This window comes from Siphateles boraxobius, unplaced genomic scaffold (genome assembly GCF_051911475.1).
Source record: "Siphateles boraxobius isolate OS27281-9 unplaced genomic scaffold, OSU_SipBor_1 103, whole genome shotgun sequence".
In the NCBI taxonomy this organism is placed as follows: domain Eukaryota; kingdom Metazoa; phylum Chordata; class Actinopteri; order Cypriniformes; family Leuciscidae; genus Siphateles; species Siphateles boraxobius.
In genome coordinates this window covers 1707501-1725310 of record NW_027508704.1, presented here as the reverse complement: position 1 = coordinate 1725310, position 17810 = coordinate 1707501, and the positions used below count along the sequence as shown (strand labels likewise).

The 17810-nt window shown below is 38.7% G+C and overlaps 2 protein-coding genes across 2 annotated transcripts in view; both read left to right on the top strand.

Annotated features, from left to right (window-relative positions):
* The first annotated feature begins 505 nt into the window (after window positions 1-505).
* On the top strand, window positions 506-7754 carry kdelr2b (KDEL endoplasmic reticulum protein retention receptor 2b). The gene is made up of 5 exons (XM_077245867.1): window positions 506-800; window positions 1355-1455; window positions 2526-2684; window positions 4496-4748; window positions 6719-7754. The coding sequence occupies exons 1-5, from the start codon at window positions 710-712 to the stop codon at window positions 6751-6753; spliced, it is 639 nt and encodes a 212-aa protein (XP_077101982.1). The 5' UTR covers window positions 506-709; the 3' UTR covers window positions 6754-7754.
* Window positions 7755-7981: 227 nt separating this feature from the next.
* daglb (diacylglycerol lipase, beta) overlaps window positions 7982-17810 on the top strand; it is a 23509-nt gene continuing 13680 nt past the window's right edge. Inside the window, exons 1-7 of the mRNA XM_077245986.1 lie at window positions 7982-8466; window positions 11341-11492; window positions 11579-11753; window positions 12549-12822; window positions 13929-14051; window positions 15242-15369; window positions 16616-16742. Coding sequence (XP_077102101.1) covers window positions 8372-8466; window positions 11341-11492; window positions 11579-11753; window positions 12549-12822; window positions 13929-14051; window positions 15242-15369; window positions 16616-16742 — 1074 coding nt within the window. The 5' untranslated portion in view covers window positions 7982-8371. The remainder of the gene's footprint in view (window positions 8467-11340; window positions 11493-11578; window positions 11754-12548; window positions 12823-13928; window positions 14052-15241; window positions 15370-16615; window positions 16743-17810) is intronic.

Below are 17810 nucleotides of genomic sequence, written 5' to 3'. Positions count from 1 at the left end.
TTCTTGCAATTCAGACTTTATTTCTCTCAATTTAGCCTTTATTTCTCTCAACTCTAACTTTATTTCTCCCAATTCAAACTTTATTTCTCTCAATTCTGACTTTATTTCTCTTAATTCAGACTTTATTTCTCTCAATTCTGACTTTATTTCTCTTAATTCAGACTTTATTTCTCTCAATTCTGACTTTATTTCTCGCAATTCAATTCAGACTTTATTTCTAGCAATTTTGACGCTATTTCTCTGACTTTATTTATCACAATTCTGACTTTATTTCTTGCAATTCATACTTTATTTCTCTCAATTTAGCCTTTATTTCTCGCAAATCAGACTTTATTTCTCGCAAATCAGACTTTATTTCTCGCAATTCTGTTTTTTTCTGCCTTGATTTCTCTCAGTTCTTGTAGGCGCCAGTGAGACGGTGTTTTGGGCCTCCTCGCGCCCCCTACAGGAAGCCTACGCATGCGCAATCAATACATTTATTTTCCAGCGCTGTTTTCCTCCCAACGCGGATCTTCAGCATCATTCCGTGCCTCAGCCAACCCGCAGTCAAGCTCTCAGTGTCGGCCACGTCCCCGGGCCACGTCGCGCTGCTCTCGCCATCTTTCAATCGCGAAAACCGTGTTTATAACGCCGTTAGAGGGAATAACATCAGCACTTTAAAGCGTCGCACAGCCCGCTCCCTTCGTACATCTCAACAACCCAAAGAAACATGAACATCTTCAGACTGACGGGGGATCTGTCCCATTTAGCAGCCATCATCATCCTCCTAATGAAGATCTGGAAAACCAGGTCGTGTGCAGGTGAGAAATGATGCAGTCATTGTGTTTCTGAGAGTGTGTGTTATTCACACTCTGTTCGGTGTCTGTTCGGCTGATCGGTGTCTAATGCAGCTGATCCGCTCATAAACTCATACACTAGGCCTCATTTGTGTGAATTATCCTGAAGGGTGATTTTTGGCATGTGTGTTTTTTAATCTGTTTTCATGCACGTTTGTGAGTTGCATCAATCCAAAGTCAGATCTAGCGCTAAACTTTGGTCTTAGACTGAGTTGCATGGCATATAAAACAAAAGCATTAGTGCTGAATGTTATAAAGCCTGTTTAACTTTGCAGTTTTGCACTGTGTATGTTATCAGACTGTAGTAGATAAAGTTCATTCATTCATTCTGATTGCATGCTCTGACCTGTGACGTGGCAGCAGGATGTCATTAGAATATTATATTTTACATAAACAGTCACTGTAATGTTGTGTTGTACTGGAACTCTACATTTGTGCATGCTTTAGCAGCGTTATGTATGTTTCTGACTGTGAAATGGGGTGTAAATGAGCCTGTCTTGTTGTTGTTTGTGTTTCAGGAATATCTGGAAAGAGTCAGATTCTGTTTGCTTTGGTGTTCACCACTCGCTATCTGGACCTGCTCACGGCCTTCATCTCCTTCTACAACTCCTTCATGAAGGTGAATTTAAACATCCTTCCACTTAAAACATGCACTTATTCATGTCTTTTTTATTATTCTTGCTATATATTGAGGTACAGTATTTGTAGGCGCTGCTGTGCTATAAGAGAAAGCTTGTTGAAAAATGAATGGAAGAAATCATCAGTTGAAAAACAATCAGGGTTTGTTTGTTTGTTTGTTGATAAGGATGTGTGTTTACTCCACGCTAAATTTATTATGCAATTATTGTCAGATTTTTAAAATCTGAAAAATAATCTTGTCAAATGGTTTTGGACATGTCAGACATTGAAGAATATCTGCCAGTAAAAAGACTCCTGTAACTCTCTGGTGTTCAAAACAGACTCAAGATAATAAGATACATTTTTTCTATACTATGTAATATAATATGTATGTTATATACGGTATATACTCATATCATGATACTAGACAATATTCACCTCAAAATTATGCACACTAATTTATAAATTAAATAATAAATATTAAAAAAAACCTTTTAATAATTGAATCCTATTCAGTGTTTAAGTTAAAAATAGAGCATCACGTGTGTGTGTGTGTGTGTGTGTACAAGAATTAAATCTACTGATTTTAAGGACTTTAATATGACATAAATGCAAACCATCCTTATGTTCCCTAGTTGCTTATAACAGTATTTTCAAACATAATTACCTAGTTTTATGAGGTTTTCTGTTTTTAAATTTTGTAGACATGATCAAAATCTTCATCGTGGCTGTTTTTAAAAAAAAAAGTTTTTTAAAACCGATTAGAAATACTCTTTGTTTTTGTGTTTGTGTTTCTCACATTTCCTATTTATTTCCTCTGGAAATGTAATTTCTGACCACAAAGATTTTAGGTTTGACCTTTTTTTTTTTTAAAGACCAATGAACTCTTTCCAATCATGTCCACGATTTACGATTTGTGTGTGTTCATATAGCAAGTGCATCACCCAGTTTTGTACATACAAGGGTGTACATAAATGTAATAATTCATAACATAACATTTTTCTGTCAAAAATGTCCAAAGAGCACTGGACTGTTCTTGTAACGATGTTTTGTTGCATGTTCCCCATGTAGATCATCTATATCGCATGTGCCTATGCCACGGTTTACCTGATATATGCCAAGTTCAAGGCCACGTACGATGGAAACCACGACACTTTCAGGGTGGAGTTCCTGGTGGTCCCAGTCGGAGGCCTGGCGTTCCTCGTCAACCATGACTTCTCTCCTCTGGAGGTGAGAGAGAGAGAGAGCGAGATAAAGCGCACTCATGTATTCACAGGTTGAAAATTAGAGCTGCACGATTAATCGTAATGAAACCGCACACGATTTGGCAATTATTTTACGCGCAGATTGTCAGAGCAGCGGCTGATCGGTAGTAAATACTCCATTTGAACACCAGAGGGCTTCACACACACACACACACACACACCACATATCTCTCTGAACACGAGAGGATGTCACACACACACCATATAGCCCTCTGAACACCAGAGGGCGTCTCACACACACACACACACACACACATACCACATATGTCCCGCCGCAGAAGTATGATAACGTGTGTGTAAAGCATAGACAGTAAAAGAAATGGACACAGCGACCCCCTTGATTTCAACTGAGAAACGTGAAGCCCATTAGAGCACTCACTTCCTGATGACTGAGCGACTGCGCCGGCTCAAACTGAGCTTGACCACGTAGATGTGACGTGACCCTGTCTGACAGTTGTAAGTCTTCTAGTAGCTGTGCCACATACCGAATTATTTCCAGTTCCTCAAAAACGTTGTTGAAATATTTTGTCTTGTTGCTTTTATGGACTCTATCTATGGGCTTCTCCTTGACTTTATGCCTCTATGTCCCCCGATTGCCTCATAGACAGTAAAAGATTGCCTGCGAGCTTCTCCTCCTGTCTATACGGTAATTTCTCTACTGTGCGACAGAGTCGCGTGGTTATGACGCAATCGTTAGCCTATTTTTACAAAAACGGCTTCTACGGGGCCATAACGTAAGATACAAAGTAATGGAGTCTTTTATACTATGTCGTGTTTCTTTAGAAATAAATAATGGACAAATGAAGTCTTTGGACGTCACAGATGTAAAGTTATTCGCTGTCAAAGTGACGCCAAAATGAATGGGAGTCAATGCATGGCTAACAGCAGGTGAAGTTCTGCTACAATGGCGGCTCCCGCAAGGCTTCAGTTTCCGACTGATGGATTACCCGCTTGTGTAAGCAAATGATGTGTGAAGCTCATCATCTCACAGGAGGAGGAGCTCAGCTGTCCTGATGAAGTGAGTCTGGAGCAAAAGCGTGTTATTAAATGTCTTTTGTTGGTCAAGAGGTTCATAAATGCTTCTCATGTCTGGAAAGATGTTTGACGGGTGTTGCTGTTTCAAACGCACATTATAAGCGACTCAAACTCAGAGCTTTCAGAGTGAGCCGCGTTTACAGACGATCCGCGCATAATTAACAATCACACACTTTACCATTTCAAAATCACGATGAGACAAATCGGTTTAAGCGCGATTATGTAAATTGTGATCAGTCGTGCAGTGCTGATGAAAACACATGCTCACATCACCGTTATTTACAATTATTCATTTAGTAGACAAATCTATTAATTCATTTTTGTATCCAAAGTGACTTTCAAATGAGAACAATAAAACAATAACAATAGGGCAACAATATGCAAGTTTTTTTAATAAAAATATAAAGTCAAGTCCAGTCACCTTTATTTATACAGCGCTTTTTACGATACATATTGTTTCAAAGCAGCTTTACAGAGATAACAGGAAAATAATGCAACAAAGTTTGTTTCCAGGTCCAGCTTAAGTTCGTTCAGTGATGCTTCATTTTTGTTGTAAAAAAGTTATTAATTTAGTTCATTTATATATACAGCCGCTCTGGAGAAAACAGTGATGTCATCGTCCAGTTCTCATGTCAATGCAGGCAGATTAATTATATTGTTGAATATTTAATTAAATGTCATAGTAAATATAGAAGAGAAAGGGTTAGTATTAATGGACCAAGTGTTATCTCTGCGTTCTAGATCCTGTGGACGTTCTCCATCTATCTGGAGTCGGTGGCCATTCTCCCACAGCTGTTCATGATCAGTAAGACTGGAGAAGCCGAGACCATCACCACACACTACCTGTTCTTCCTCGGCCTGTATCGAGCCCTGTATCTCATCAACTGGATCTGGCGCTTCTACTTCGAAGGATTCTTCGACATGATCGCCATCGTCGCCGGCGTCGTTCAGACAATCCTCTACTGTGATTTCTTTTATCTATATGTAACAAAAGGTGAGTGTTTTCTGGTTTAAAAACCCTTTAGATGTGATGTTTGTTTGTACTTATTAGTGCGAATGGTTATGAATTGGGATGCACCGATACATTTTTGCCAATAACCGATAATTCGTTATATCTGAATGCCGATAACCGATATATTGGCTGATAAATCTAAATTCAAATTCTTATATAATTTTGGAGAGCCTGATTACAAAAACAAAAGTCTCTTCATGTCCCAATCACACAATTATAATGATGTTCTCATTATAATTTTATGTAGCCGATATGACTACTTTTCTTTTTTTGTATTTTTCTTTTTTTGATGTGATTTTAATCATATTTCAAGCAATTCAAACCCATCATGTTGAACAGTGCGCATCTGAAGTGTCTCAGCTGAAGGAAATAATACATTATTTATTGGCATTAATATATCAGAAATAATTTCTTGTTGGGCCGATAACGATAACATTAAAAATGAGCATATATCTTCCGATATCGATATGGTTATCCATATCGATAATAACATTTGGCCGATATTTTACAGCTGATAAATAATGTATTATTTCCTTCAGCTGAGACACTTCAGATGTGCACTGTTCGCCATGATGGTTTTGAATTGTCTGAAATATGATTGGAATCACTTAAAAAAAAGAATAATACAGTAAAGTGCAACAGTGCAGCACAAATCTGTCATAACAGCTACAAAAAAAATATAATGAGAACATTATTATAATTGTGTATTTGGGACATGATGAGACTTATTTTTTTTAAATCAGGCTCTCAAAAATTATTAAAAAAATTGGATTTAGATTTATCGGCCAATATATCGGTTATCGGCTTTCAAATATAAAGAGTTATCGGTATTGGGCAAAATATTAATATCGGTCCATCTCCACTGAGAATCACTGTCTTGTTGTTGCAGCTGTATTACAGAAAAGAAAAAAGTATTTTCTGTGTTTTAAACTGCCATTGATTGTAAAATCAATGTGGCAAAGTATTTTTGAAGTTTAGCAATGATCAATCATCACTGTCACACTAATCCGTACGGAAACAGTAGTTTCCGTAGTTTGGGGCAGTCATGGCCTAATGGTAACAGAGTTGGACTGGTGACCCAAAGGTTGCTGGTTTGATTCCAGTGCCGGCAGGAATATGACTGAGATGTCCTTGAGCAAGGCACCTAACCCCCAATCGCTCTCCGGGCGCCACTCAAGGCTGCCCGCTGCTCCAGGTGTGTGTATCCACGTTTGCAGTGTGTGTGTGTTCACTACTCGCTACTTACTCGCTTACTTGGATGGGTTAAATGCAGAGGTCAAATTCCAAGTATGGGTTACCATACCATACGTGTCACTTTTACTTTCAAACACCCATCTCAGGCTGCGGTTTCAGGAAGTAAAGCACAAAAACCAATTGCATATTCCTTTAACTGTCGCTGAGTTTAAACACTCAAGACCAATAAAATTTTAAGAGTAGAATGTTTTAGAAAAGTTTTTCTATTGCCAGTTTGAAATAGAATTACTTTTTGCAATGCTTGACACTTTCAGTTATACAATTAAACAACCATTTTGGGAACGAACACATCACAATATTCCTCATTTAAATAATTCATACGCAGAATAAAGGGGCGGGGCCTGTTTGAGTGAGTTAGTAGTGTGTTAAACTGGCAATAATGGAAAGGGGCGGGACATTTCCCAAACACACTCGAAGCGCTTGACCAATCACAACACACTGCTCCAGCCGACCAATCAGAGCACAGTGTGCTTTTCAGGAGGAGGGGCTTCATAGAGACAGGAAGTAAACAGAGCGTTACTGACAGACTGGGAAGAGAGGAGCCGCAACAATGGAGAATATGAGGAAATGAGGAAAATAATCAACATTCAAGCAGGAAAACCTGTTCTAGTAGAGCCTAAGACTTTGTAAAAGGGCATAATTGGACCGTCTCCTTAATAAATCTTGTTCTAATCTGATTGCTGTCCGTCTCTCTTCAGTGTTGAAAGGAAAGAAGCTGAGTCTGCCAGCGTAAGGGTCTCGGACCCGAGCGAGACGCTGAGGACGAGTGCGGAAGATGAGATCCGTTCCTGGTCACATCAGGTGCTCTGGATTCAAACCCAGGCCGTACCGTGGCTTTTCGGATTCCCGTTTTATGCATCTTGTCTTACCCTTTTTTATTATTCTGTATGAAAGAAAGTTTTCTACATGAAACGTGTGCTATGATTTGACCGACGGCATCACAAACGAGCTGAAATTGCCTCATCAGGCAAGGCTAACAGGCAGGGACTGATTCTTATGATGAATATTGATTTTGTTTGTAAGAGTGTTTTCAATCTGATTAAATGTACATGTTTTCAAAGGATTAAAGGAGTGTTTGTTGCTCCGTAGGATAAAATTGAATGGAAAAAAATGATTTGTTTTTGCTGGATTTCTTCAAGCAAAATCTTTTGTTAAAGAAGGTCGGTCATAATCTAGCGGTTCCCCAAACCGCTTGTCTAATTAGGTTCAAATAACACAGTTTCAATGTTTGAAAATGTAAAATTTATAGATTAAAACAGCTCAACACATGGGAACCGCCACTGTCTGTCAGCGTACAGTATTGACACTGCCTTTATCACTGTAAATGGCTTCTTAAAGAACCAAAAAATAAACCATAAACCGTTATTATGCCGTTTATTTTTAGGATTTTTTTTTCTTCTTAAACTTCACCTACAGTTTGATTGCTTTGAGGGTTTTAATGTTTTGACTGGTGTAAAATGACCGGCTGAAACTTGGACAGGCCAAATATTAATCATTCATCCTGAATCACTTTTTCAGCAGAAAGTTTTGACCAGTGTTACTTTATTAATATCAAAATGTAAATTGGTGAGGTGTTCATTTTATTTCTGATCTATACGATATTTAATGGAAAGAACAAAGCAGACAATAAAAAAAAATCAACAACCACTTTATTTTAAAACCAGAGGTGTTGGGTTTACTTTCAACTGAGCTTTTGCATGGTGCTACAGCCTCAAATAAAGATTTAATGGGAAACACTGCTTGTTTTGAAAATTGAATGCCATTTTGTTTTGACTCAAAGACACGTATATTCAGCCTAATGTCATCATCAACACGAAAAAACCGAACGCTTTTAATATTGTCCTGTGGCATTGTATTGATGTGAACAAGTTGTTCTTTTGAATCGGATCGTTTGAATGAATCAGTTCAAGAATCAACCTGAACTTCTTTGAACTGTGTATCTTTTCCGGGCGTGTCCGATTACACCCGAAAACTGACGATTTGACTGAAGGGGCGCAAGCGGATAGTTAGTTATATTATTGTTGTAAATATTACGAATATGTGTTTAATTATTAAAAATGTGAGATTATACAGCACATTGCTTTATTGTAACGCAATAAATTACTATTTTTGACGAGGCTTTCTAATACGGTACTACTTTACTGCCGGAAGATACGTCATCTTCCGTTCCGGACACATTTCGTTGCGACACAGAAAAGGGAAAACAAACCCGCCCCGCTGCGGACAGATGTCAGTGAACGAGTCATTTATTACCATGGTGGAATATCAAGATCACAGGCGGGCATAATGTCCACTGTCACATGTTTATGATCGCGACAGAAAGACTGGTTTGAAGTCGGAAACGCCTCAGGATGCCCGCAATGGTGGTGCTTGGACGCCGATGGCGAATCGCCAGCGATGATCTTGTGTTTCCTGGCGCCATCGAGTTATTTATCAGAGCTGTGTGGTAAGAACTGCAGTTGAGTTAGCTTACTTGGGATTTTTGGGGTATTGTGTAACACTTGTACCACGGTATTGGATCATTGCCATATCCATATACCATCACAGCTAGGAGATCGGTGTTGCTAACGTTTCCATTACAAAAATGATATTTCCGAATGTTCGAAACGTCCAGTTTTTTTGTTTGTTGAATAAAACGATACATGAACGGTGTATAAATTTTGTTTTTGTGCTGACATTTTCAAAAGTAAAGTTGCCACGATGTTTGCAAAATGATCAAATGGAATATTTCCTTAACGTATGTATAACTAAGTTATTAAAACATGACGGGTTTTTAACATTCAGAAAACATTCTGGTATAACGTTTTCTGAATGTTTTGAGAACAATATCAGATAACTAACATTACTAATACAAAAAAACATCCACCACAAAGGTCCTTGATGATGTAATTACAGCATTAGACAGCAAACAGGTCTGTATTGCCACCTTTATAGACCTCGCCAAGGCTTTTGACTCTGTCGACCATAGGATCCTCTTACATAAGCTTTCCAGTATTGGTCTGTCCTCCTCTAGCTGTGATTGCTTTGCTAATTATCTCACCAACCGTGTCCAGCAATTGAAGGTTGACAACATTATGTCAGACCCACTCACTGTCTCTAAAGGTGTGCCCCAAGGCTCCATCCTGGGTCCAAACCTTTTTTCTATCTACATCAATGATATAGCCAGAGCTGTTGGTACCTCTCGGATTCATCTTTATGCAGATGATACCAATTTGTACTCAGTTGGTTCCTCTCCCAATTCTGCGGCTTCCAGTCTTAAACTCAGCTTCACCTACATAGAGCAGTTCTTTGACAGTCTCCACCTCCGTATTAACGCCAATAAGACAAAATGTATCCTTTTTAGCCGAAAACAGGTTACAGAGACTCCACCTACAATCACCTGCATGAACGGTATGGCTCTGGAGTATGTCAAAGAATATAAATATCTAGGTATCTGGTTGGATTCATCCCTGTCATTCATTACAAGCATCAATAACCTTCAAACAAAAGTCAAAGCTAGACTAGCCTTTCTTTTCCGTAATAAAGCCTCCTTTACCCATGCTTCCAAATGCACCCTCGTTAAGACGACAGTACTGTCAATTTTGGATTACGGCGATATTATCTACAGAATGGCACCAAAAACAGCTTTAAGAAAACTTGACACAAACATCATTCAGCCATCCGTTTCACACTCATCACTGTGACCTGTAGAAACTGGTGGGTCGGCCCTCCCTTTATACCAGGCGGCTCCATCATTGGTTTCTCTTCATATATAAGACAATTCTGGGCAAGGCACCTCTCTATTTGTCATCCCTACTTCATGCCGCTCATAACACCTATCACACAAGATCAAGTAATTTGATTAAATTTAGTACCCCCCCCCCTACTTCTACTACTTTTGGACGTAATGCCTTCCGCTTTGCATCAGTACATGACTGGAACATACTACAAAATACCCTGAAACTTACATCTTTGATCCCAATCTCCACCTTTAAGCAAAACCTCGAAAATTACATAGTTGACTCTTGTTCCTGCTGACAATCATGAACCATATTTAAACACACATATTTAAGCACTCTTTTGTTGTATATCTTTTTTAATTTAGTTGCTTGTTCTATGTGTTATTTGTTTGAATATGTACAGCTGTACAGTATGTTCTTATTTATTCCTGTAGCCTCTTGGCCAGGTCATGTTTGTAAATGAGAAGTTGTTCTCAAACAGTTTACCTGGATAAATAAAGGTTAAATCAATAAATAAATCAACTAATAGGGCCTGGTATCGATTCAGATGTCCCAATTCGATTCTGATTCGATTCAATTAATAATTTTCACTGGTCCCACCACACAAAAAAATTAAAAGAATTGTTTTTTTAAGCATCTTTGTATTGTAATTAATGTTATGACACCAAAGTTTTAAATACCAGTGATATTTCGCAATGCTCGATTCCAGTTTCGATACCACAGCTAAAACTACGAATATAAATATAAATTTAAACGATTATTAAATTCATTTCTAAAAATAAAAAAATAATCTATTTAGCCTACAAGCAATAACACAAATAAATACAATAAAACAAACATATAAATACAAAAATCAGGTAGGTCCAATAGTAGTTTTTAGGTACAAAAATTGAATAAAGTAATCAAATGTGAAATAACTGCATAGTCTGTGTACATTAAATATGGATTATTCCTTATTAAAGTTGCAAAAGTTAGGCAGTCAAGAGCAGAGTGTTTTTATTTCTTTGTCTTTTGTTGTTTGATTATCATTAATGACACAGACAGCAACAGGTTTATTAGGTTGCTGTCACTTTAAGACCGAAAACACGGATCCAATATATTGATACACATGCGTTGTCTTTCTCTACTGTTTACTAGAATACCAGCCAAGACGAGGCGTTTCGAGAATTTTGTGTGAACTTGTCCTTTCAAGCGCAAGCAGATGTGAAGAAGACTAGAAATAAGTGTAACGTCGATCAGAAATTATATTCAATGCCTACGGAAATATGGAAAAAAAATCGATTCGTGGCTTTTGAGAATCGATATTGAATCGACCAAATTTAAAAAACCGATAAATCAACAAAAAAAAATTCTACCTAGCCGTAATTACTAACTATTAACGTTACTAGAATAATGTTTGTTCAACCGTAACGTTTGCTGGGATGCCTTTTAAAAACAAATACCATTGTACAAAATACTCTCTAGCTGCCAAGTTACCAAGATATTCATCACTGCACGCTCATAAACATGGCATTACCATATTAATTATCCAATGTTCCATGCAAATACTATGCTAAAATAAGGAAGTATGTTTTGTTTCTGAAAGCTGTCTTGTCTCTTAGGTGGGTCGTGACCTTAGTTGTGTACATTAACCATAAGGGACGATTTGACTGTCAAGGTGGAGCGTATTTGCATAATTACCTTGTAGTTCTTCTTGTGCTTTTGGCTGCCATCATCTTCACATTATGTGCAGTTGTTTACGTCAGTGCTCAAGGTACGTGTCTTTCCCGGACCCAATGCATGATGGGATTTCTTCATATGTGTAATGATGCAATGTAATTCTGCTGCGATTGGTCTTAGGAACCATAATGAACCCGGGTCCTCGGCGCTCGATGCCGGTCCTGGTGTATCTGCGTGCGGTTCTGTACGTTCCTGAGCTCGTGTGGGCCGTTCTGGGGGCCGTCTGGGTGTCGGATAACAGCACGGGATGCAAGCCGGAAGAGGTCGGGGCTGTGATCGGAGCTGTGGTTTCCAGGTAAGGGGAAAATATTGAACAATATTCCTTTCCCAAAAATGTACATGCATGCTTTTATCCAGCCAGGATTCATTAAAAATGATCATAGGTGATGATCAGCGCTCCACCAATCACAACACACTGATCCAGCCGACCAATCAGAGCACAGTTTGCTTTTCAGAAGGAGGGGCTTCATAGAGACAGGAAGTAAACAGAGTGTTACTGACAGACTGGGAAGAGAGGAGCCGCAACAATGTCAGATGATAATGTGATTTTTAAACATTCAACTTTGTGAAAAGCTAAGCTGTCGCGTTCCAGTGGGCGTGGTTCCCAGAGTAGTTCGAGAACCAGTTGGGCTCTGTCTTGATCCACTTTTATGTCCTGAAACAAACCGTTTTTTGGGGTCGACAGCTGGGTTATTTAGCTTGTTTGCTGTACACCTTGTCACACAGCAGCTTTTAGACATTGTTTTGTTTTTTGTTATAAGTCATAAATGACAAGGAGGCCGCTTCACACAATGCAAAGTCAATGGAGACGGTTGGCTTGTTCCCCCCCCCCGGTGTGGGCGTGGCCTAAATATGCTCTGTCTCTATGTCAGATAATGTGTTTTTTAAACATTCAACTTTGTAAAATTGTGTAAAATGTCCTCTTTATTTTACCCTCCCTTCACTGTCTCTGTGGCATCCTCCATCCTTCTCTCTATGGCTGTGTCAGATAATGTGTTTTTTTAAACATTCCAGCTTGTGAAGACTTTGTATAATATGTGCTCTTTAATGTACATAATGCAGTTCTGACTGTCTCTGTTGTTGTCCTCAGCTGGATCATCCTTCTCTCCATGGCTGTGGGAGTGCTGGTGGTGTTTGACCCTCTGGGGAGCCAGCGCTCGGGTGTTTCTCTGGACGCCCCGTCAGGCGTGAGGGATCTGGATCTGGAGAGCAGCGAGTCGTCTCAGCTCTTCTACACCGCACACACACTGGCCTCGCGTGTGTGGGAGAGTCGTCTGCGTCTCCTCTGCTTCTGTCTGCCTCAGGACGACAACCATCGAGCCGCTTTCTCCAGCATCGCACAGCTCGTCGGAGGATTCTTCCTGGTCAGAGACGAGACAAACCGCTTGTTTATATCACTGAAAAAACACACTGTTCACTACGGGTGTAACGATACTCTGTCACGATTCGATACATATCACGATACTGAACTCATGATACGATATTATTGCGATACCCCAAAACATAACGTAAAAGGTTATGTTCTCTTGATTAAAAGGCTAATTTGGTGTTACATTGTGTGTGTAAATGAATATTCTTGGACTTGGTGCTGGAAACCCAATGCACTGGATAATAGAGACACCAGAATAAAAATATTCATGATTGTTCCGTTTGTTAACATGAACTAGCCATAAAAAAAGCATTTATTAATCTTAGTTAATGTTCATTTAACATTTACCAATAGGCAAGGCACGTTTATTTATATAGCACATTTCATACACAGTGGTAATTCAAAGTGCTTTACACAGAAGAAATGAAAATAATCAAAAGAAATCAGAATAATTAAAAGTTTAGAATAAAAAATAAAATAAAATACAGTACAAACAGTCGGACACACTAGTCTATTTTCACACTACTCTACACAATACATTATTAAAATCAAAAGTCATCTTTGTTAATATTATTCAATGGACTAACATGAACTAACGGAGAACTGTATTTTTATTAGCTTACTTTAACAAGGATTGATACATACTGTAACAAATATATTGCTCATTGTCAATGAATGAATGTTTGCTTATACATTAACAACTAATGATACCTTATTGTAAAATTCTGACTGTCAAGTTGTTAATTATTATAATAATGTGATACAGGCTGATAATCAATAAATTGCTGAAATTAAAATATATTGTCTAAATAAAAAAATAAATAAAAAAAGTTTCTTTAAATGCTACACGTGAATTTAGGCATTGCAACATAATAATGCAATATGAAAAATGTTACTATTTAGATTTTTCTTTTTTACTTTTCAAGATTAAGTGAGCATTAGAAGACAACGGTAATTTACATGTAAAAATAGGAAAGAGGAAATTAGCATGCAAAGTTAATATCCAATAGCGATAAATTAACAAAATCGTCCGATAACCTAAATGATAATAATCTAATAATGATGTTGCAGTGAAGCTGACGTGACACTGTCTGTTTCCAGGACACAGACCTGGTGCCCAGTGACATCGCTGCTGGTCTGGCTCTTCTTCATCAGGAACAGGACAAGATGGAGCAGAGCAGAGACCCAGACGGGGTCCTGACCCACAGCCCGTCATCCCCGATAGTGAGTCTGAGCTTACTACTGGGAATTAACCCTATAAAGCCTACTCTATCATATTTGACATGCAACTTACATTTCTCTGATTATTATTTTAATATGCCAGGCTTTACAGGGAGATTGGAATGGTTTAAGGAGTAGTTCACTCCAGAATTAAAATTTCCTAAAATTTCAGTGAAATTCTGACACTGTATGTGTGTGTAAGTAAAGTGGGACGGTACGTGTGTGTTTGTAAACCATTTTTGAGAAGTAAATTTGCTTGATTCAAATTCCTAAAAACTTCGCGGCTTAAAGGATTAGTTCACATCAGAACTAAAATGTCCTGAAAATGTACTCTCCTTCACGTCATCCAAGATGTTCAAGTCTATCTTTCTTCAGTGGAAAAGAAATGAAGGTTTTTGAGGAAAACACTCCAGGATTTTCTCCATATAGTGACTTCAATGGAGTCCAACGGGTCGAAGGTCCAAATGTGAGTTTCAGTGCAGCTTCAAAGTCTCAACACGATCCAGCCGAGGAATAAGAGTCTGATCTAGACAAACCAGCGCACATTTATAAAAAAATAAACATTTATATACTTTTTAACCACAAATGCTGGTCTTGCACGAGCTGTGATGCGACACACATTACGTGATCACATTGAAAGGTCACGGGTGACGTAGGAGGAAGTACAGACCCAGTGTTTACAAAGAGAACGTGCAAAGACAAAGTCAAACGGCATTTACAAAAAAATAAAAGGTAAAACAACGATGTCGGACGATTTTGAAGTTGGAGGAGAAAAATGAGTTTTTCACACTATCCTACATTTATGAACCGGAATACGTGTGACCTTTCAATGGATTACGTGAAGTCATGGACGGAAAACTGAAAACGAGCATTTGTGGTTAAAAAGTATATAAATGTTTATTTTGTTATAAATGTGCGCTGGTTTGTCTAGATCAGACTCTTATTCCTCGGCTGGATCGTGTCGAGACTTTGAAGCTGCACTGAAACTCACATTTGGACCTTCGACCCGTTGGACTCCATTGAAGTCACTATATGGAGAAAATCCTGGAGTGTTTCCCTCAAAAACCTTCATTTCTTTTCCACTGAAGAAAGAAAGACATGAACATCTTGGATGACGTGGAGGAGAGTAAATTATCAGGAAATTAGTGCACTAGTGCATGCAGTGATCCGCCACTTCTGGTGTGTTTTCCCAGAGGGAGGATCTGGAGATTGAGCTGGAGAAAGCCACTCACTGTATGCCGTTTGCAGCAGCTGCGTATGGATGGCCGCTGTACGTCTACTCAAACCCGCTCACGGGGCTCTGCAAACTCAGTGGAGATTGGTGGGTATAAAGTTTGCTAAAGTTCACTAACTGTATTAAAGGGATAGTTCACCCAAAAATGAAAATTAGTCCATGATTTACTCACACTGAAGTCATCCTACGTGTATATGACTTTCTTCTTTCAGACGAATACAGAGTTATATTAAAAAATGTCCCGGCTCTTCCAAGCTTTATAATGGCAGTGAATGGGCGTTTCTGTTATGAACTCCATAAAAGTGCATCTGTCCATCATAAAAGTGCATCTTTCCATTATAAAAGTGCATCTATCCATTATAAAAGTGCATCTATCCATCATAAAAGTGCATCTATCTGTCCATCATAAAAGTGCATCTATCCATCATAAAAGTGCATCTATCCATCATAAAAGTGCATCTATCCATTATAAAAGTGCATCTATCCATCATAAAAGTGCATCTGTCTATCATAAAAGTGCATCTATCCATCATAAAAGTGCATCTATCCATCATAAAAGTGAATCTGTCTATCATAAAAGTGCATCTGTCTATCATAAAAGTGCATCTATCCATCATAAAAGTGCATCTATCCATCATAAAAGTGCATCTATCCATCATAAAAGTGCATTTATCCATCATAAAAGTGCATCTATCTATCATAAAAGTGCATCTATCCATCATAAAAGTGCATCTATCCATCATAAAAGTGCATCTGTCTATCATAAAAGTGCATCTGTCTATCATAAAAGTGCATCTATCCATCATAAAAGTGCATCTGTCCATCATAAAAGTGCATCATAAAAGTGCATCTGTCCATCATAAAAGTGCATTTATCCATCATAAAAGTGCATCTATCCATTATAAAAGTGCATCTATCCATCATAAAAGTGCATCTGTCTATCATAAAAGTGCAAGTGCATCTGTCCATCATAAAAGTGCATCTGTCATCATAAAAGTGCATCTGTCCATGATAAAAGTGCATCATAAAAGTGCATCTGTCCATGATAAAAGTGCATCTGTCCATCATAAAAGTGCATCTATCATCATAAAAGTGCATCTGTCCATCATAAAAGTGAATCTATCATCATAAAAGTGCATCTGTCCATCATAAAAGTGCATCTGTCCATCATAAAAGTGCATCTATCAATCATAAGTGCATCTATCCGATTGATTTTAACTCTGATTGTATTCGTCTGAAAGAAGAATGTCATATACACCTAATGTCATAATTAAAATGTTTGGGTGAACTCTCCCTTTAAATGCAGAACTGCAGTAACTGGTCTGTGTTTCAGCTGTCGGAGTCGCCAGGCGGAGTACGATCTAGTCGGAGGAGACGGTCTCGGATGTCACTTCTCTTCTATCCTACAGAGCACAGGCCTCCAGTACCGAGACTTCATCCACATCAGCTTCCATAACCAGGTGACGTCTCAGGGTCCCACACCTCGTGAGACACTGGAGGGGGATTTCTAAACCAATGCAATGCACACACATTAAATAAATGTAAATCCTCCATGCAAACACACGCACACGCACACTTCTTTCTCAACTCAGACCGTTACTTAAAGGAACACGCTGACTTTTTGGGACTTAAGCTTATTCACCGTATCCCCCAGAGTTAGATCAGTCCATACATACCCTTCTCATCTCCGTGTGTGCTGTAACTCTGTCTGACGCACCCACCGCTAGCCTAGCTTAGCACAAAGACGGGAAGTAAATGACTCCGCCCAAGTAGCAGTGTTTCGCCTTCTGCGAATATAGTTCCCTCTATGTATGATGCTTGTGATGCCTGTGTCTCATATGACCTTGTTTTTTGTAACCACTGTGATTATACAAATCACAACATATAAACAGGAATATGTTGGTGTTATTTTGTCACTTATTGGGAGCAGTATGCTAGCTGGAGCCATTTACTTCCAGTCTTTGTGCTAAGCTAGGCTAGCAGTGGGTGCGTCAGACAGAGTTACGGCACGCACAGAGATGAAAATGGTGTGTATGGACTTATCTAACTCTGGGGGATACGGTGAATAAGCTGAAGTCCAAAAAAGTCAGCATGTTCCTTTAAGACCGGCCAGAAATGTCTGAGCACAACTGAGGTATCATTTTTAGACAGTAGTCGTGGCTTTCAATTCCGACTCCATTTTGATTATGATTTTCGGGGCTACAAAGTGCACGGAACGCTTTCTTCTTCTCTTAAATTATTGGCATAACAACTTGGTGCATTACCGCCACCAACTGTTATGGGTGGAGCACGTCAATAGGGCAGTAAGACGTACATACAAATTAGTTATTTATTTTGTTTGTTATTTTTGGCTCTGTCGGCTCCTGAGGTAAAATCCCCAATTGTATTATAAACCTGTTAAAATTCAATAAATATTGTTTCATTCGCGTTTCCATTAAAAGAAACTGTATTGTTTCCTTTTTTTTATGTTGCGTCCTTTACCCGAGACAGGGCGTAACACCAGCCAGAGCCAATCAAACCGGAGAGCA